The following is a 22,242-nucleotide window of genomic DNA, read 5'->3' as shown; positions in this document are numbered from 1 at the left end:
ATTTATGGGTAAGGCTTATAATTCCGAAGAGCAAAATCCCGAACGAAACTCTTATCGACATAGGATATTAGTACGTAAGTTTCTATAAAAATCAATAGATGGCGATATATGTATGCTAAATGTGGCGTGTAGTAGTTCCCAGAACTCTAAAATTTTATAGACGCTAAATCAGCTGAAGACTTTATTATAAACCAGAGATGAGATCCCACAAGGTTCAAAGTAAGTCTTAGGCTCACCCGTTTTTTAAGAAACGCACCAGGCCTTAGACGCGCCGCTTTAAAAGCTCTCAGAATTTCAAAAATTGATAGGCTTGCACTAAATCTGCTGCAGACTCCACTAAGCAAGTAATTTGAGATTTGAATAGGTTTTACTAAAATTTTAGGCTAGCCCATCTTTTACAAAACGCGTCAGTCCGTTGACGCGCTAACTCTTAGCTCCCAGAACTCTAAAAATTCGTAGGCTTGCACTAAATCAGCTGCAGATTCCACTAAGAGTCAAATATGACGCCTGATTAGGTTTTATTTAATTTTTAAGCTTGCCCGTTTTTCAAAAAACGGGCGTACCGTAAACGCGCTGCCTTTCAAACTCCCAGAACTCTAAAAATTTGTAGGCTTGCGCTAAATCAGCTGCAAACCCCACTGAGAGTCAAAGATAAGGCTTGAATAGGTTTTACATCATTTTTAAGCTTGACCGTTTTTCAAAAAACGCGCCAAGCCTTAAAGACGCTGCTTCTAAAGCTCCTAGAACTCCGAAATTTCGTAAGCATGCACTAAATCACTTTCAGAATTTACTAGAAATCAGAGTTGAGATCTGATGAGGCTCTACATAATTTTCAGATTAGCACAATTTTGTGCGTGACGTTTCGAGGCCTTATGGGTCTTACCAAAGTTTTGAATTTATTTTTTTTAGTTTGGAATGACATTTGTCGTATCCTGAGTATTTTTTTTACTAAAAATTAAAATTTTTCTATGGTATATAATTATGGGCCTGATGGGTCCATAATTCCGTTCCTCTCGACGACGTCTATAGCACAGATTAACATTTTGACTTATTATGTGCCTATTTCCCCTTAATTTTCCTGAAGAAGTTGTAATTATTGACTTGGGGATGCCCTTTGAATACCCGAGCTTCATACTTTCTTGCTATCATAATCATTTATGCGTGCGAGTTTCACTCCGTTCAATTTTTTTTCTTTGCTATTTAGCATACATATATCGCCATCTATTGATTTTTATAGAAACTTACGTACTAATATCCTATGTCGATAAGAGTTTCGTTCGGGATTTTGCTCTTCGGGATTATACCCTGATAGCCACAGTTTCAGACCAACCAAGTTGGTGTCAGATAGTTGCCACCAACTTAGCGACAACTTGCGGTCAACTTCCGAATTTGTAACTGTTGGCGCCAAGTTGGCTACAAGTTTCTGAGAAAAAAGAGACCAATCTACTGCCGCAATATGTCGCCAAATTTCTTGAGAAACTTATCGTCAACTTGGTGTGAAAAAGTTTCAGAGCAACTTTTGCCGACAACTTGGTGACAACTTGGTGAACAAGTTGACACCAACCGAGTTACATTCCAAGAGTTGCCGCCAAGTTGGTGACAAGTTGCGGCAGTAGATTGACAGAAAGTTGCGGCCAACTTGGCTATCAGGGTAAGCCTTACCCAAATTTATAGTAGATATCGTTCACAACGGTATCCGATGCTGACTGACAGATCGTTCGGTAAGAACGAACTTTATACGGTGAAACGACCGTGAAACAACCGTCATTCGACCATGCTTTCACCGTGTCGCCGAAACCGCCAGGGTTGTTGAAAATCTTTATCACTTCTATAGCTACATCAATGAAAGAGTTTAACTCTTCAATTGTTAAAAAATCATCCAAAACAGCAAAACAGAATTGTGATGATTCTCGAACTGAGTCAGAAGTAGACACAGATGAAGAAACGAGCAAAAAAGGTAATTCAGATGATAAAAGCAAAAATTTATTTGATGAATACGAACAAGATGATCTCACCGGCGTTAAAGACAAGAAATTCAAGAGTGTCGTTCCTAGTGATAAACCTGCAGCACATAAAGTCAGTAACAATAACGACGCTGATAAAACTCAATCAGATGCTATGAAGGATCTCATTAAAGACGATGATCTGTATGGGAAAGATTGGGCAGACGAAAAGGTACGCATTAAATTGAAGATTTGTAATTATTTTAAATTTGATTGGTTACAATTATTTTGCCGTAACTATACTGGTTATTATTATTATTATTATTATTATTATTATTATTATTATTAATATTATTATTATTATAATTACTATCATTATTTTGAGTGTTATTTAATAACAATTTTTATAATATAGATGGAAAAATTAATAGACCAGATTTACTGTAAAAAATCTGAGTATAACTTAGCCAAAAAACATTGTCCAGTCAAGCAACTCATGTGGCGCGGAGATTAATAACTGGTGTTTTCAAACCTTCCGGTTATTTAACCGCTACTTACACTGGCCAAGCTTCACGCGCTCATAAATCAGAGAAACCAGAATTGCAAATATAACCGCTCAATGAAATTGCGCGAAATGAAATAGTTGGTAATTAAATCAAATATTTAGTTTTGTTGTTGGATCTAAATTTAATATAAGCTTTTATGTTGCTAAATTATTGAATTTATAATTTTTTTCTATATTTCAAATATCTTTCATAACTTTATATATACACTTATAAAATGTTTTTTATTATACTCACAACTTTTTCTGATCTGTTTTAGATTTTGCTTTACAACTGGCTACTAGTAAGGGATGGAAAACTAGAAAGGGAGTTCCTCATACTAGAAGCGATATTGAAAGAGCCATGTCTCAAAGAGTTGGTGAATTAAAGCGGAGTCATGAACTCGAGAAGAAAAATAATAAAAATCCGACTGGATAACATTTAGAAAAATGTTTTTTAAATATTAAAAAAAAAAAACTTTGAATCATTTATGTCTTATGTTAAACTATTTTACTATGTTGCACTTTATAATTTGTATTTTTATTTTCTATGATAAATCTTTTATTATATTAACAACAAGAAAATTCAATCTTATATTATTTTTAAGTTTTTAAAAAATTAAAAATTAAATACATTAATGTTCTTCTCACGTCAGCTATGCACTATGTAAGAGTAGTATCTTATAATAATTACATTTCAATCAGCCTGAATGTAAAATGAAGATTATATGATATAATACGCTTTTCTTATATTAATAAAATATTAATATAAACAATAAATATCGTTCAAGTTTAATATAGTAATAACCCTAGCGGATCCGTTTACACGGTGTGTAACGGTGTAAACTCAGTGTAATATGGATTACACCTAGTTTCTACCGAAAAAACGCCGTATTGACACGGTAGATTTGTGAAAAATTTAGCTGAGGTTTACACCTATATTACACCGATGTGTCAACACTCGGTTAACTCCGTATAAACACCAAATTTCCACTGAATGTGCTTTAATATTGGTCTTTCACAGATTTTAGGTTTTTATTGAAGCACATTCAGTGGAAATTTGGTGTTTATACGGAGTTAACCGAATGTTGACACATCGGTGTAACACAGGTGTAAACCTCAGCTACATTTTTCACAAATCTCCAAACACCAAATTTCCACTGAATGTGCTTCAATATTGATCTTTCACTAATTTTAGGCTTTTATTGCGACTTTCGTAATGAAAAACTTGTCTAAGTTCATATGCGCTAAGATAATGTGATAAATTCATTTGGTCGAATTTGGAATTCATATGATCTAACATTTATAATATCTATTGAAATTACATAACATGGTGTACATTTTTAATATTCTCAAAAAATTAGCATCATATTATTAAATTTAATAAATTTTTTGAATCGATAAAAATTCATCCAAGCTTATTTTCGAGATTGTTGGAGCCTTCATTTGCCTTATAACGTAGTTTTCTCATCAAAGTCATAATTTTTCTCGCATATACATCACGTTTGCATTGGTCATTCGTTTCATTCATAAACGTTTTATGCACTGTTGACACTTAGTGTCTCAACGGAGTATTCAAAACGAGTTGACAGTGTATCCGCTGGTTAAAAAAATTGATTACAAAGAAATAAAAAATATTAGTCAATGAAAACTGTATATGCACAAAATGAACATTTAGATATATATTTACATAGACTCAATTCTTTTCAATTCATATTTTTAACCAGGATAATGTACTCTCATTTGGTGAAGATAAAAATTTTTATGTGAAACGTTATTTTTGACTATTTTAGAAAAATTTTGGGATAAACAATGCATTATTATGGACCATATAATTGCCGTGTTCAAATGGAAATAGTACACGATATAATTGTTCCATTTTCACAGAAAATTCAAAGTCGCGAGGAAATAAAAAAAGATAATAATAATCTTTTAAAAGTTTCAACTTTCATCATTTAAAAAATTTTTTGGAGCGCTTTCAGTATTGAAATAAAACTGTACATGCGCTATTAACAGTTGTAACTCATTGAATTTTAATGTGCTGAAGCTATGTAAAGCGCGTTTAGGAATTTACGGAAAATTTGAGACTTTCGTCATAAAGTGGAAATTGAAACATGAAATTCTATCTAATTTCCGCACGGCGTTTTTATTTTAAATACATTTTCACAAAGTTTAAAAACAATTTACAGAAGTCTCCCTGTAATCATACTTTAATTTTTTTGGCAGTTACACATCTTTACTCCAGATTACTCAACTCTGCGACATACTGTATTCAACACAAAAAATTAAATAAAAAATCTTTACTCAATTCTACACTACTCGAAACTACCTTTACTCAGTACCAATTGTATTTTATGAAATCTTTACTCAATAGTATTTTATAAGTGTTGACGCGCTTTTAAAAATCTCTATTCAATATTTTATTCGGCAAAAACAAAACTGTACTCAAAATTTCTCAGCTCTGTGCAATCTGTACTCCAATAAAATAATTTAATAAATTAAAAAAATTTTTTTACTATATATATATATACATATATATATACATATACATATATATATATATGTATATGGATAAAAACTAATTCACTATATGTAACGATATCGGCTAAATGATACTTTGTGTATCTCATAAATGATTACAGTGAGGTTTGAAGTTCGAGAAAATTCTCTCTTCTACACACTACTACCACACTTGTAAGTCCCTCAGGTGTATGAGATATGCGCAGTCAGTTCTGCTCAGGCCCACTCTATCTCAACATCTCGACATCCCGCTCAAGCCGACTTCGTATGGTTGTCGCGTAGTACTGCCTGATTTTGAGTGAAGAAGCCATTGTGACTAAAAATACTTCTTGCGTCAGCCATTACAATAATAGTAAAATTTTTATAAAACACAATATTGTGGTTCAATTCTTTTTTTACTAGTGACATAGTATTTTACTACGTAAGTGTACCCAACTATTGTTATTATATCTCTATAGCAAAACAAAATTATAAAAATTTTGTTTATTTGTTTTCCAGTAGAAAGGTAAGTTTGTTTACAAATTGCTATATTAAAAAATTTCCAGAAAAAAGTAGACATTTCTGTATGTTGTGTTACAGATACTATAAGGGATTATATCTATTAGGTACCGTTGAAAAGACATAAGCATACATAAACATTTTTTTTATTAGAAATCTACTTAATCATTTTTGAAAGTATTTTAGTTGAAAAAAATTTTTTTAATTGAAAATTTTGTTTAACAGCTTTATGACTTCCGGGGTAGGTATTGGCTGTCTTACTGGCGGATTAAAAAAAAATTATTTTTTAATCGTAGATATTTGAAAAATGTACAATGTGAGCAAATTTTTTTTCACCATGTTTTTTTTGCAAAAAAAAAATTTTTTTTTCTTTACTTAATTTTTTTTCTAGTGATAATAAAAATAAGAGATAATTCATAATTTAAAAAATGTTTTTAACAAATGAAAGACAAAAAAAAATGACACTGAAGTTGACGACAATTAGAAATTTTTTAATCATTTCATAACAATGAAATTTATTAAGCAAAAAATTTAATAAAAAATTCCAGTTGTAAAAATAAAAAAAAAATAATTAGTGAAAATTGTAGAAAAGCATTTTTGTTATTGTAATTGATTTATTATAAGAATTTAAAAAATTGACAATTGTCAGCTAATTTTAATATCACAAAAAAAAAAATATAAAAAAATTCGATATGCAAAAATCACAAAGAACTATTAATTCAATTTATTATAAATAATTGTTTTAAACTAATGTGGTTTTTTAGGAGGTTCGAGCGAATTTAATATAAAAAATAATTTCCAACCTTGAGCTTTGAAATTGAGTATACGTATAAATAAATGTCATTTTTCTAATCCCAAAATTTTAAAAAGATTCACCGTTTAGTTGCTTAGAGATTAAATTTCAAAAATCACATTTTTCATCTTTTTATACACGGGCTCTTATGGTGGACGAACTTTAGTTGAGACTTTAATTATTTTTTTCAATATTAACCTCCCAACTTTAACGAACAAAAAACTATACACAAGAAACTTGGATTGTTGTAAAATATAAAAAAAAATTTAATAATAATACATTACCGATATAGTTTTTGAAGTATTTAAAGTTAAATTTTAAGTTTTTAACTCGTTTATCGTCAGCTATTTATTCAAATAAAGATTTGACAACGTTGCATCAACAGGTGAGAAAAAAAAAGGATAGAAATATAGTTACAGAGAGAGAAATATCTAACTCACACACTCATGCACGTCTCTGTAATTGGTGTAGTCAAACGCGCTGTTGCCAAATCTGTTTATTTAATCCGGCAAGTAATAAATACGAAAGTCGTTTTATTACTTTATTTTATAAAATAAGGAAAAATTATAGATTATTAAATCGTTCAAATTATTTTAATTCAAAATAAAGGATTTTGACGAATATTGGGAAGACTAAAAGTAAAAAAAAATTTAATCGTTATTTTGACTCATAAGTTACGCTCGAACTTCCTTGAATAACATCTAAAAACGTCAAGGGTCTGCTGACTTTTATGTTTTTTTTTATATTGTTCAAAAATTTTTATCCAAATTAGATTTTATTTTTTACTAACGAATATATCTTCTTCCAAAACTTGAAATTTTTAGTGAGTATTATACTTTTAGATCATAATTATGTAAATGGCAAAAATATATTTTTTTATTCGCTTTTATGGTTTCCGAGTACCGTAATCACATAATAATTATACACCCTTATGAGATCTATAACATGGTATATAGATTATAGATCTTTCAAAATTAAAATATTTTGTATTCACATTTCTTTGACTCATTTGATTAGATCACGAGGTTATCATATATACAATATATATGCAATATACATTTTAATTACCAATATACATTTTAATAGTTACCAATATACATTTTAATAACACTCACGTTATATATTGAAAATTAAAATTAACAAATTTTTAGTTTAATTCTAGTCTTTTCATAATACTATTTGATTATCTGTTTTTATTTTGTCTGTAAATATTACTTTTGATCAATTCAATTAATACTTAGATCGTAAAAAATTATAAGTTCTTACTAACATAACAGTGTACATGAACATTTTAAGTTTTTTGTTAATTTTATAAATTGAGTGTTATGATTATTTCAAAAAATATCTTTTGTTCATCACACACATTTTAAAATTACTTGTTGGCTTATGACTCCTTAACTTCAACAATGACGAAATTTTGTTTTTAATAATGTCTTGAAGTAGAAAATATTTTTAAAGAAATGAAGAAAAGGAACTATAATGTAAAAATGTTCAAATAGACTTGTAAAATAATCAAGATGAGTGAGGTGTATATTTTTTGAAATAAGTGTAAAACAATGAAAATATGTATCAGTCTTCATTCTCTCATAACAAAATTGGTTTCTTTATTAGTAAAAAAAAAAATAACATAATTATAAGTAAACGAATTCCAGTATTTTATTAATTCAAAAAAAATAGATTTTTCCTATGAGAGGAAATTTTCTATTTTCTTATTGTCAAAATAAAATTCATCGGTATTTGCTTTAATATGCTTTAATTCATCCGTATTTTACAATGCTATATAGATTAAGGAAGTACGAGCGGGGAGAGCAGCAACCATATGATTTTTCTCAATATATAGATATACATTTAACATTGGCTAATGGCGGCATTTATTTTTCTTTTAATCAATACACTTTAATTAGTCGGGCAAGTGTAAATTTTTTTGAATTAAATTTTTCACTAATATATTTACTTTCATCCATAAGTTTTTTAAAAATATTCATCGACAGTTTTCCGAGAAAAATACAGAAATGTATCTATGTTTGGAGGTTATCCCATAAGACCGATGTTAAATTGCTCAACGTCAAAGTTAATTATTTAAATAAATAATCGGGCAATCTCCTTCAAATTTTCGGAATTTATTTAGACATATTTAAACTTTATATTAAAAATTTCAAAGCCTTTTATCAAAAGTTGCCTTGGTGCTCGTACTACCTTAAATGACTGGGAATTGTAAATGAAAAATATTCTCATCTTATTTCAGCTACCAAATTATTCTTATAATGAGCGGGAATCGAGGAATGTCACGGACAGCAATATTCAAAAGGAATAAGAAAAAACTTCAAAATTATAAGAAATTGTACCCTCAGGATAAACTGAACTACGTTCCCTTCCTGGCGTGATTTTTGAAGAAGTAGAATAGTTTTAAAAATTTTTAAACACAGACAGTTAAACTCACAGTACTTAAAACTCAAACTGTAAATGCAATTAAAAATATTATTTAGTTCTAATTTAACACATTAAGCAAAAATAAAAAAATTGAAAATGTCGACTAACTTTCTTATTATAAATTAACAGACATCTGTAAATTTTTTTGACTCTTTATAACAGTAAAATTGTTATGAAAAATTTTAATTAAAATTCCACGTCAAAAAATTGAAAAAAATTACAAGTGCAAACTTTTTTAACTTTTCGCTAAGAAAATTGAAAATTTTCAAAAATCGGGAAGTTATTGTTTTACCCCTGTTTTCCAAAATCGAGTTTTCATCAGATCTTGACGTTTTGAGGTCCTCGGAAGCTTCCTGACTATTCCCGCGACGGAATGTGTGTGTGTGTGTGTGTGTGTGTGTGTGTGTGTGTGTGATGTGTGTGTGTGTGTGTGTGTGCAAAGTCCCCTCAGTGGCATCTTCTTTTGAACGGCTTACCTGCCGATTTGATCGGAGGCTCAATTTCTGTCATTCGAAAGCGTGCGCTTGACCAAACTTAGATTTTGAATACAATTTGGAATCTGATCTTCGGGATCGGCAGATTTTGAGAAATCTTAAAAAAAAACCCGTTTGAAAAAAAAAATTTTTAAATGTAGGTTTTTGGAATGTAACTTCTTTAAACGGCTCTACTGGATCGATTCCAAAAACTAATCAGTTCTTAACATCAAAACCACGCTTGATCGCTCGCCGGTCCGGTCAAAATCGGTTAGACATCTGTTCGTGAGTTATCGCCTGACGAAAGAAAACCGAAAAAGTGTTTTTTTTTCGGAATTACTCCGAAATCTCCTGGTTCGATCAAATTAAACTCAAAAATTCTCCATGAGGCTCAAAAGACTGTATCGAATGCCGTTAACCGCGTAAAAATCTGTTAGTTCATTAAAAGTTATTGTGGTTTGAAAATTCAAAAATTAGTGTTTTATTAAACTTCTACCAGACTTTTGAGCTCGGAGAGCTCAAAATGATACGAAAATATATTTTTGAGCTCAAAGAGCTCAGAAACGTAATAAATGCAATTTTGAGCGGTGCAGTATGAAACTAGCAGGATGTTGCAGGGATGGCCTTTTAGGGTCAACCGTTTTCCTAATTTTTGAATATGTTTTTTATCGTTGACCTGTAATAAAAATTAAAAAGATTGACAGATGTCTGCTAACTTCAGTATCATAATTAATAATGTCTATTAGTAAACTATTCCAATACATATTTATCTAAGCATGCATATATATTTATTTATTTTATTTATTTGTATCAAAAAGAATTCTAATAATAATAAAAGACAATGCACTGGAATATAGGAATCTTACGGAATAAAATAAGTGGTGACCGTAGCGGCATCAGGCGTGGTTTACTTTAAAGCGAAATTTGTTAATAGTTAACAAATCTATATTTGAATGAAATAAATGAGTCGATTCAATTAAATAAACCAAAACGAAGTAGTATTTAATTCAAAGTAATATATATTTAAATGAAAGAAATTTTGTTAACATTAAATAAATATTTTTGATTTATTTCAAATAAATCTGCGCATTTGAGTCCAACAAACGGTTTTCTTAGTGTAGTTTTAGTAGTTTTAAGATTTAGAAAAGTATCAAGATTATGTTGGAGTTATATTTAAAAAATCTGTTCAACTAAGCTTATAAAAAAGATTTTGTTAAAAGACCAGATCGGATAACCTAAAATATGTTGTAGTAACGAATAAATATAGTTGTATAAACATCCCGAAATCAATCAATTTGTAAGCATAACAAAATAGAAAAAAATAATTTTTTGCTGTTACAAAATGATTTTGCTGTCACCCAGAATAATTCTGTTGCCAAAAATAAAATTCTGAAAATCTTCGCCAAAATTGTTATAAGGGTTATAACTTACAAATTTTTTTATTATTGTAACGATTAAAAAATCTTGGATGTGGTTCACTATATTGACTAAAAGATTGATTTTTTATTATTTTAATGGTTAATGTCATAAATCTAACGTTAATTAAAATAGTTAAAAAAATTAGGAAAACGGTTGACCCTAAAGGCCATCTCTGCAATTTTCCGCTAATTCCATACCTAAACGCTTGATATTGCACTTATGACGTTTTTGAGCTTCTCGAACTCCGAAATATAATTTATCTGTTTTTTCTGAGTTCTCCGAAAAGAGTGAGATTTTTTGAGCTCTCCAAACTCAAATATTTCGATTTTTTTGGCTTTTGAGCTCTTCGAGCTCAATAATCTAATAGCAATTTAAAAAAACACTATTCTTAAAATTTTAAACTGCAATTACTTTTGAATGAATGAATCGCTTTTACGCGGCGATCGACGTGGTTATTTTATTTTAAGAGCTAATTAGATTTGGAATCGATCGGTAAAGCGGTTTAAAAGTTATTCTAAAAAAACCACATTTAAAAAAAATTTTTTTCGTAGTTTTTTCAAAATTTCTCAAAATTTACCGGTTTGAATCGGTCCAAATTATATTAAAAATCTAAGTTTGGTCAAGACCTTTCGAATGCCACTAACCGCGATCAAATCGGTCAAGCCGTTCAAAATTTATAATCGGTTCACAAACTTACACACACACACACACACACACACACCTTTTTAATTTTAATAACGTTCAATGTTAATTTATCTTTAATATTAACACGGAGTTCTACACTGATAGAAGGATTTTTTTGTATTTAAAAAGATTTGTTAATATTTAATAAATGATTTATTAGAGGATAGGTCCTTAACTAATATTTATTAACAGTTAATAAATTATTTATTAGCAGCTATTTTTTTGTGCTAACCAAATATTTATTACTATTTAATAAACGATTTATTAACATATAAAGAACGATTTATAAACATCTATAAAATCATTTATTAATATTTAATAAATCATTTATTAGTATTTACACACTGGATTATTAATATTTAAAAAATTCCTCAGAAACGTGTTTCAATGTTTTATTTTAATTATAAAAATTACAGAGAATTAGATATTTAATGAAGTAAATGTAAAATGAAATTAAAGGATACAAATTATAAAAAGAAAAATAGTTTACAATTATTTGTAAATATAATTCTCAGTCTGATTAATTCTCTTTATTTACAACTACGCGTTAAGTACCAACGCCATCTACCAACACCGATCACCAACAAAATATTTGTTAACTATTAACAAATCTTATTTGGTGGAAATAAATATTTTTTTAAATATATTAAAGCTTCTTAATAGTTACAAAAATTTTGTTTTCATAAAAAATAGATTTAGTTAATACTAACAAATATTGTTAATAGTAAAAAATATTATTTCCACCCAAGATTTTAAGATTTTAATAAATTGATTTATTAAATACAAACAAATCCTTCTATCAGTGTATGTATGTAAACCTCTTACAACTTTTGAACGGCTCGACCGATTGGATCGAAATAGGTGGCGATCCAAAGAATATCATTGCCATTAAATTTCGTGAGAAATATGAATCGATTCGGTTCGCTAGATTTTGAAAATCTCAAAAATAAAATTTAAAAAAAATCGTTTATTTGAAATAACTTCTAAACGGCTCCACCGATCGATTCCAAAAACTAATCCGTTCTTATGTTTGAAAAACCACGTCGATTGCCACCAGTCCCGTGAAATTCTGTTGATTCGTTCGAGAGTTATCGAAAACGAAAAATTTCGAAAAAAGTGTTTTTTTCACATAACTTCGACATTTCTTTGTGAATCGTTCTTGATGAAATAAAATCATTATTAGAGCCTTAAAAACCACGTCGATTGCCACCAACCGCATGAAAATCGGTTAATTCATTCAAAAGTTATTGCGGTTCGAAAGTTCAAAAAATAGTATTCTATGAAACTTCCATCAGACTTTTGAGCTCAACGAGCTCAAAAGCATAGAAAAGCTATCTTTTTGAGCTCGGAGAGCCTAAAATAATACATAAATTATAATTTTGAGCTCGAAAAGTTCAAAAACGTCACACTGATAGTAGGATTTATTTGTATCAAAAAATATTTGTTAATAGTTAACAAATCATTTATTAGAGACCAATTTTTAGTATTAAACAAATATTTCTTAGTATTTAAAAGAATTTGTTTGTATTTAATAAATTTGATATTCGTTGATTAAATATTAATAAATCTTTTTAAATACTAAGAAATATTAGATAAGGACTGAAAAGTGGTCTCTAATAAATGATTTGTTAAATATTAACAAATACTTTTAACTATAAACAAATCCTTCTATCAGTGCATAAGTGCAATTTTAAGCACTTGGATATGGAATTAGCGGGAAGTTGCAGGGATGGCCTTTAGGGTCTACCGTTTTCCAGATTTTTTTTCACTCATTTTTTTGTTATAGACAATTCAATGCACCAAATATAAAACCCTTGGTATGGTTTTGTAGGAAATTAAATTCTCTACAAAGATGATTTTTTGTCGAATGTTAAGAATCAACAGCTTCTTTTTAATAGCTGATTAAATTACAGTTTATTCTATAATTTTTATTTTTAATTATTGGCGAAGACTTATTAGACTACTTCTTAACGAAAAGAACAGACTAATACAATTTTTCTAGAAATATTTATGATCTAAAAAAATAGTTTTTATGTTTTAATTGATTGTAGTATGGTAGTATAGCAGTTGAAAATAATTCTTTTAACAAAAATAATGAAGAGAAAAAGATTAATTTTTTCGTAATTTTTTTATACGGGGGGGGGGGGCATCAATTCATAAAAAAAGCAAATGTTATTTTTATTTATAAATAAAACAAAGAATATTCGATTTAAAGGATTTTTCGTAAAAGTTTACGTTTTAAAAAAAAGTGCTTATGGTACAAATTATATTAAACAAGTAGAAATAAGCAACGACATAACTTTTGTAAGCAATTTAAAATTAGTCCGGCCTGCAACTCAAATATGTACAGACATGGGCATCTTTGTTTTTGATCTTCCAAATTGTTGGGAAACTGACTAATGACAAAGAGATTATCAAGAGTATGAAATTTATAAATGTATCGAGTAAGTAATACTCGAAATGAATAAATAAACAGTTCTTGAATGACTGTACATGAAAAGAAAAATATAGGAACTGTCTCCATTATTTTACGAAATTTGTTCCTGTTCAATGATAAGGAGTACGAATACAAATTATGGTAACAGTTCCTAGAGCAATTCTATAATTATTGTCGCTAATTCAAAGTAATGGATCCTATACTATTATGAGTAGTCAATATTTTATTTATAAAACTGATATATCTTAATTAACGAGTTAATAAAATTGAAAGTGTACTTTTGAGATTGAATTTCGATTTTGATAAAAAAAAAAGATAAAGTTTTTATTTACCTTTAATATTTTTATAATTTTTTTACGTATATCATCTCAAAAGCTTGCAAAAATCTTAAAAGATTTATTTCTATTAAATCAATAAATATTATTTCATACTATAAAACATGCATTATTTATTATTAGTGTGCTTTAATTAATAAGTGATTGAATTTGTAAACATGTATTTTCTACTACGAAATGTCCAACAAATATTGCAAAAATTTCCTCACTCCCTAACAACATTAGATTACATTAATTAAATTAGATAAAATTAAATAAGAAAATAAAATTAATTAATTAAAATAAATAAAAAAAAGTATTTCTATCTTTTGTGAATAAAATTTTAAGTACAAATGTTATGGAGTATGATCATTTTTAAATAATGTGCTAGGCTTAACAATTTTTAGTAGAATCATTTGATAACAGAGTTTTTGAATGTACAAGTCATTTTGCTGACTCAAACAGAAAAATTTCTTTAAAAAAAATGGATATTGTTGTGACAAGAAATTAATTTGTTGATAATTTTAATCATTATGTTCCTGAGTTGAAGAAATAAAAATTTTTCTCACAGTCACTTTTTGTTGAAAAAATTTGGTAATTATTTACAAGTGGTGTCCACCATTTTAATTTTCATTTTTTTAATTTTCATTTTTTTTTGAAAATTTTGATATATTTATTTTGAAAAATACATAAAAAATGAACAATTTGAAAAACATTTGATTAACACATTTTAACAAATTTTCAAAAAATTTATAAATTTTTTAGAAAATGGTGATATTCAACTTTTTTTGTAAAAATAAAAAAATTTCGTTCATAAAAATGATAATAAAAAATGGTGGACCCCACTTGTAAATAATTACCAATAGTTTTTGTGTTTAGAAAAAAAATTTTAGATAATAGAAAATTTATGAATTTTCATCTAAAATTGTTCTTTCCGAAATCTATAAAAATTTTTTTGAAAAGAAAATTATTGATTGAAAATTTTTTATTTCTTCAACTCAGAAATTGAATTATTGTAAATTTCCGGCAAATTAATTTTTTATTGCGGCATTGTTTCTTTTTTTCGGAAGAAAATTTATTTCTCAGTGTACAATGGGATTTCTGGGTATTTCTGGTATTTTTATAACTAGTGAAATTCCAGCATAGATACGGTGCAATACCCGATTTAAAAGTTTAGGAGTAATGTCAGTGTAAGTACGGTGTAATATCTATGTTCTTGTTGCTTACAGTGGGATTCTAGTGTAGAAACGGTGTAACATACGCTCTTTTACATTCACGGTGGGATTCCAGTGTAGAAACGGTGTAATACACGCTTTTTTACATTTACGGTGAAATTCCAGTGTAGAGACGGTGTAACACACGCTTTTTTACATTTACGGTGGAATTCCAGTGTAGAGACGGTGTAACACCTGTTGTTTACATTCAAAGTGAGAATTCGGTTTAAACACGGTGTAACGCAGCAGTTTTTGATCACCGCTGTGTCTACACTGAAATCCTACTGTAACACACCGTGGTACTCTGGTGTAAGTACAGTGTAATTTTTTCACATTTACACCGTGTGATTTTAGTGTATTCGGTGTAATCGGATCCGCTAGGGAACTATTTGAAGAAAAATAAAAATTGAACTATATTAGAAAAATTAAAATTATTTTTTCGGATTTCTGTTATAAAAACCACTATATTTTATATTTACTCTTATAGTTAAAAACAAGTCAATAATTATTGAGTAATCTGAAAATTAAGAGCTAACTAAAAAATAATTTATTTCTCATCATGCAACGTACCAACTCTGATACATGTATCTGGCCATATATAATTAGATTTGGTGATATATAATGAAGTATAATTAGACTTGATCAATTTTCAGATCCGCTTATGTATCAACGGTTATATATAATTATATTTCAAATTTCGTTCTCGAGATCACTAGGTAGTACCGCCTTTGTACGCATATTCACATCACAAAGTTCAACTGTAAAAACAAATATAAAGCGTTTCCCAGGTAACCGTCTTATTTATCCTCATTACGTTTTTTGTGCGCTGTAAAGTGAACATCACATTTAAACATCTAATTAATTTAATTAATTTATTTAAGATAATTTATTTAGTTGACTATTTATATTATAAAAAAATTAGTTTTTATCTTATTTAAAAATGAGTAACAAACGTCAAGCTTATAATAACTCTGATCTAGAGTTACTCCAAAAGAAATTGAAACTCTACCAAGAACTTTTCAATTTGGAAAATACAGATCGACCATTGGAAGATCTAGTTAAAAACCAACCTGACAATGTTTGTGAGGGTGAATAATCATTTATTATTTTTTATTTTTTGTCTTTTTTTTATTTGGGCAACAAAAATTAAATTTTTTAATTTTGTTGTACCTTTTTTTGACTGGGTTAAGTTTAAAATAGAGAGTTAGAATTTATTTAAAAAATTTTTCTACTCTCTGCGTCAAGAGAAATTATTTTTTCTGCTTGATAGCTTCTCTTAACCTAGATCTTATGGTCTTGCAGACATGAAGCTGAAGCTAGCGGCCAAAGTAAATAGCGGCCAAAACAAAAACCAGGGCTGAAACATGCGAAGAGCGCCCTGTTCCTAAATAAAATTATAAAAATGAATAATTTCAATTTTTTTGCATTTAAAGTTGACTGGTAAGCAAATAAAACGTAGGAATGTTCATATGCGAGGGTCAGCTGAATTATGTGGGCCAGTACTCTAGGCTCTCTAAAAAATTTATCGCTCCGGAAAGTTGTTAGTTCCATTTTTTGGGCTATGTCAAGGTCTAACATTATTAGGTGGGCTCGCAAGATGGAATAAAAAATTTTTTTGCAAGGGTTAAAGTATTAAAGTGGGCCCAGTATGGTAGACTGGCCCTTTAAAACAATTATCGCTCCGGAAAAGTTTTAGATCCATTTTTTGGGCCATGTAAGGGTCTGGAATTATTAAGAAGACTCTCGAAAAGATGTTAAAAATTTCTTCGCAAGGGTTAGAATATTACAGCGGGCCCAATACAATAGACTGGCTCTCTGGAACAACTATCGCTCCGATTAGTATTTAGACCCATTTTTTGGGCCATGTCATGGTCTGACATTCTTAGGTGGACTCTCGAGAAAATATTGAATATTTTTTTGCAAGGGTTAGGATATTACAGTGGGCCCAGTACGATATACTGGCTTTTTCGAACAATTATCGCTCTGAAAAGTATTTAGATCCATTTATTGGGCCATGTCAGGGTCTGACATTATTAGGTGGACTTTCGGGGAGATATTGAATATTTTTTTGTAAGGGTTAGGATATTACAGTGGGCCCAGTAAGATCGACTTGCTCTTTAAAAAAATGATCGCTCCGGAAAGTTTCGAGATCCATTTTTTGGGTCATGTCAGGGTCTAACATTATAAGGTGGACTGTCGAGAAGATGTTAAAAATTTTTCTGCAAGGGTTAGGATATTACGGTGGGCCCAGTACGATAGCCTGGCTTTTACGAACAATTATCGCTCCGGAAAGTATTCAGATCCATTTTTTTGGCCAAGTCTGCGTCTGGGATTACTGAAAGTACTCTTAAGAAGACAGTCAAAATTTTTTTGCAAGGGTTAGGATATTCCAGTGGGCCTAATACGATAGACTGGCTCTTTAGAATAATTATCACTCCAAAAAGTTTTCAGACCCATTTTTTGGGCCATGTCAGGGTCTGACATTATTAGGTGGACTCTCGAGAAGATATTAAAAATTTTTTTGCAACGGTTAGGATTCTACAGAGTCCAGTACAACCAACCGGCTCTCTTGAATAATTATCGCTCCGGAAAATTTCTCTACTTCCAAATGATATCTATAATAAATAATATATTGATAATTGATTAGCAACAAAACTAATTACTTATGGGAAATCAATTTATTAGCAAATACGTAAATGTTGATTATTCAATTATTTAGTAATACAGATTACAAATTATTAATTCATTAATTACCAACAAATAAATTAATCCATTCACTCATAATTAATCAATAAGCACACATTCTTCTTAAGTAACGTTCAATCTTTGCTGTAATATGTCTCATAAATGTCAAAGAAGTTTTACTTCAATCGCGCTTAGAGGTTAAACGAACAAACTTTTTTCATTTATAAGCTCATTTTTAAACGCTTACGTAATGATTTCTGTAAAAAAGATACAAACATTGAGATTTTTCAATTTTTTACTACCATGATTTAAATAATGGTTAATAACAAAAATATTGTTCATAACAATACTTGAAATTTCTATTGGAATCTAATTATTTATAAAATTCATGATCTAGAAAGAACTTTGTTTCGGAAAAAAATTATTTTATTGCATTAAAACGCATTTGTTAAGTAACAATGTTTTTATGCACACTGATAGAAGGATTTGTCTATAGTTAAAAATATTTGTTAATATTTAACAAATCATTTATAAAAGACCACTTTTTAGTCTTTAACAAATATTTCTTAGTATTCAAAAAGATTTATTAATATTTAATAAATGAATATCAAATTTGTTAAATATAAACAAATTATTTTAAATACTAAGAAATATTTATTTAATACTAAAAAGCGGTCTCTAATAAATGATTTGTTAACTATTAACAAATATTTTCTAATACAAATAAATCCTTCTATCTGTGCAGGTTAATATTGATATTGAGGAACATTTTTTTGTTAAAATTATAATTTATATTGTAAAAAAAATTTCTATAAACTAAATTTTCATTTGTTTATTTAATCACCAAGTTTATTTTTTGCTACTTTATTTTTATTGTTAAAAAATAACTCGGTAAAAACCGTGTTTTTTTCTGGTATTAAATTTTTTCTTGTTTTAATTTTCATTCGCAATTGATTTCTAATTTTTGTTATCAATATAGCTTACACACTATTGAAGATAGAGCGAGCACATCGAGAATGTTTCATTATTTAGTAACTAATTAACTAATTAAGCTTTAAATCGAAGCTATAACTCGATTATTAATTAAAGTTCCTGCTACTACTTTTTAATATTAAAAAAAATTAATAAATTTTGAAGAAAGCTATTTTTCTCTCAATAAAAATTGAAATGTATTCTAAAATATTTAAAAGTGGTCGCGAAGAGACTTCACTTCCGTGCTCATTTGTTTATTCGGTTTATGGTTTTCTATTGTCAATTTTTTTATTATCCATCTTGTTTGTTCATTTATTAAAAAGTATCTGTCAACTTATACACAACGAATATGATGCGTAAAATTATTTTTAGTAACGAAATAATTGCTAATGCAATAATTTCTTTGTATAATACTAAAAATCCTCGACTTTTAATTAATGAACTCTTAAAAGAGTCAAAAAAATTAAAATCGTCAAAAATATTTGATATTTGTAAAATAATTTTACCGATTTCATCGACTGACAAAACAATTTTAAAATATTTAAATAAATGCTGGTTTCATTTACACACAAATAAAGATTTAATTTGTGCAATTATTGAAAAAAAAAACATTGAAAGTGCTAGTGAAATAAACAGTGAAGAAAATTTGGGAACCTCAAGTCTTTTACATAATGATAATAATAAAATTGTTATTTTTATTTAAGCTAATTGAATTAGACTGTAGCATATTCAATTCATCGCTTATGTATAAATTTTTAATATTTTGTGAGGTGATAATTGAGAATTTTAAATTTAATTTTAGAAAGCACGATCAATTTTACAAAATTATCCATTTAATTTTTTTACAGTTTACAAAAATTATTGAGTATTTAAATGTTATTTTTTCTTTGTCCAATATTAGGCCAGGGGGATGGGAGCAAAGTGTGTTACCTCAATAATTTAAAAAAAAAAAATTTTTTTCTTTTACAAGCTCTTAAAAGATAAAAAAATGTATGTCAATGTCATTTTACGCTATTTGAGATAAATTTTTTTTTTTTTTTGTTAAAAATTCTATCATTTCTATCCATTAGTTGAAATTTTTAGTAAGGATTATATATTAAACTTGTGTTTTTATCGCATTACAAAGTCTATGATAATTACATACTCAATATGTAAGATTTTTATAATTCACCATGTAAAAATAAGATATAAAGTTCTGTAAATTTCGAAGTTGGTTTTTCCGTGTAGTATCAAAATAAAAAAAAACAAAATATACGAGTACTGCAATTATTTACAAGTTCTCAAGGTGATTGGACTTTTGATTCTGATTATTCTGATATTATTTAAAGACAAATCAGGCACTTATTTCCATTTTCAGGATGTATGGTTGTCGACTATAACAACCGATCTAAATACTTGTCAAAGGATATTAATCGATTACTTTAGAATTTCCTACCATGTCTTTCCGATTTGTTTTTTTGATCACTTTCCTTAATTTTTTCTATTTATCATGAATACCTATTGCCGTAACTCAGTGTCTAATTCATTTAGCTTAGATAAATAAGCTATATCATTAATTAAAACAAATGATACTGAAATCAGCAGATATCTGATCGTTTTGGGTTTGTTTTAGCGAATAAATTAATACTGAAAAAACATTTTAAAAAATTTGCGTCCATAGAATTAAAAATTTTGACATGTTGAATTTTTATCTTTAATTTTCGTCTCAGTAATTGGTTCGTAAAAAAATTCTTTGAATTCTATTAATTTTCATAATAGTTAAAACCACCAGGTATCCGATAATTTTTCAGGTGTTTATAAAATGAATCAATCATTATGTAAAAAATTTTTTTTTTAATTTGCGCATAATTTCTTTTTTAGTTTTTATATGTGCACATAAATTCCATGGAATTTTTATATTAAATGTTCATTATAATAACAACAATTTTATAATAATTAAAAAAATGATCAGATATATGTTTATTCCAGTACTATTATGAAAAAAAAAGTTATAAAAAAAATTATTTGAGCAATTTGTTAGATTCTTACGCAGAGAAAAGATATGTATCAAAAGTTCTAAACGTTGCTCCGCCAACGAAATAAAAAAAATATTATAATATCTTATTCTTTGCCTTATGTCAATCCACCGATTTATGTTCTTTTAAGCAGCTGTTAGAAATACGACGAAAAATTAGAGAAGCTTTGGAAGCTGGGGAACTATCTTTTAGGCCTCCTTTAGCGTCGAAAGATAAAAAAAAATTGAAAAAATATCGTTAGAGTCTTACTTTAAGCTCTTATCGTAAAGATAGATTATTTTGACTTCTAACTATAATCCAAAAAAATCATGAAAGTATTAGAAGTTCCGAAACTACCCCTTAAACCTCCGTTAAGTCCGAACTAGTAAAAGTTTTTTTTGAAGCTATACAATACTAGATTAAAAATTTTTCGTTATTGTGTGAAGTGTTAAAATTTTTTTGTATAATATTATAAATTTTGGTGTGATAAATTATGACTTTAATAAAAATTTTCCGTTATCTAAATCTTAAATTTAGCGTGAAACTTCGGATAAATTATCAAATTTGGATTTGAATAATTTTTCATATCACTACAATTGCAACTAGTTTATATAATGTTGATCCAGTAAAATCGAGACAATTCTACTGATGTGACTGCATGGTTGCATGAAGAACCTAATTAATTCTTAGTCAAAGGTAGAAACTGTCAATTTCAAACGCGCTAAATAGCTTTTATTTTTTGTAATTCTTATAATAAATCATCAATTTCACCGTTAAAAATTTGTAACTGATCCTAAATTGTCTCGTTTTTTTCGACTGCAGACATTAAATCTTCTAATTTTAATACGAATAGTAAAAAAATATAGTTCATGACATAGGTGAAAATAGAGTATCAGATAATGACAATGATCATCGTAGCTTTTATCAAACAGTCAACAAACACTTACCCGTGTCTATAATCAATTAGTTTTATCCTTTGCGTTATAATATACTGTTGTACCTTAGTAAGGAACATTCTTCAACTTAAATTAATAGAAAAAAAAACTTTTTAAAAAATTTTTTTGCTAGTACAAGGTATTCTTATCTACTGTGTAAGCATCTAATGTATGTAAAGTAAAAATTGATATAAATTTTTCCTATTTTTGTTTCAATTTTACCGTGAACGGCAAAATTTATTACTTAAGTTAATTACTGTCGAAAAAATTTCAATGAATTAAAATAATGCAGATATATTGTTCATAAATTTCAGTGCACTTATAAATAACTAAATTGATGTAATTTGAAAAATTCTGCGTGATAGTATTTTCCACTAATTACCTGTCTTT

General features: G+C 28.1%; 1 protein-coding gene and 1 long non-coding RNA gene across 2 annotated transcripts; both read left to right on the top strand.

The window, feature by feature from the left end:
• Positions 1 to 1,722: 1,722 nt before the first annotated feature.
• LOC123272739 lies at positions 1,723 to 20,924 on the top strand. Its single transcript, XR_006511147.1, has 3 exons — positions 1,723 to 1,808; positions 13,361 to 13,367; positions 20,912 to 20,924. It is a non-coding gene; the product is annotated as an uncharacterized LOC123272739 (long non-coding RNA).
• LOC123272725 lies at positions 1,790 to 2,982 on the top strand. The gene is made up of 3 exons (XM_044739727.1): positions 1,790 to 2,175; positions 2,359 to 2,589; positions 2,766 to 2,982. Exons 1-2 carry the CDS (start codon positions 1,843 to 1,845, stop codon positions 2,455 to 2,457), a joined length of 432 nt encoding a protein of 143 aa, XP_044595662.1. The 5' UTR covers positions 1,790 to 1,842; the 3' UTR covers positions 2,458 to 2,589; positions 2,766 to 2,982.
• Positions 20,925 to 22,242: the final 1,318 nt, after the last annotated feature.

Source organism: Cotesia glomerata, linkage group LG10, assembly GCF_020080835.1.
Source record: "Cotesia glomerata isolate CgM1 linkage group LG10, MPM_Cglom_v2.3, whole genome shotgun sequence".
Lineage (NCBI taxonomy): Eukaryota > Metazoa > Arthropoda > Insecta > Hymenoptera > Braconidae > Cotesia > Cotesia glomerata.
Note: the sequence above shows the minus strand (reverse complement) of the source record. Positions and strands in the feature narration are given on the sequence as shown.

Coding starts and splice junctions, on each gene's coding strand:
- LOC123272725 (XM_044739727.1), top strand. CDS start 1,843: ATGAAAGAGTTTAACTCTTCAATTGTTAAAAAATCATCCAAAACAGCA. Junction 2,176..2,358: donor AAGATTGGGCAGACGAAAAG/GTACGCATTAAA, acceptor TTTATAATATAG/ATGGAAAAATTAATAGACCA.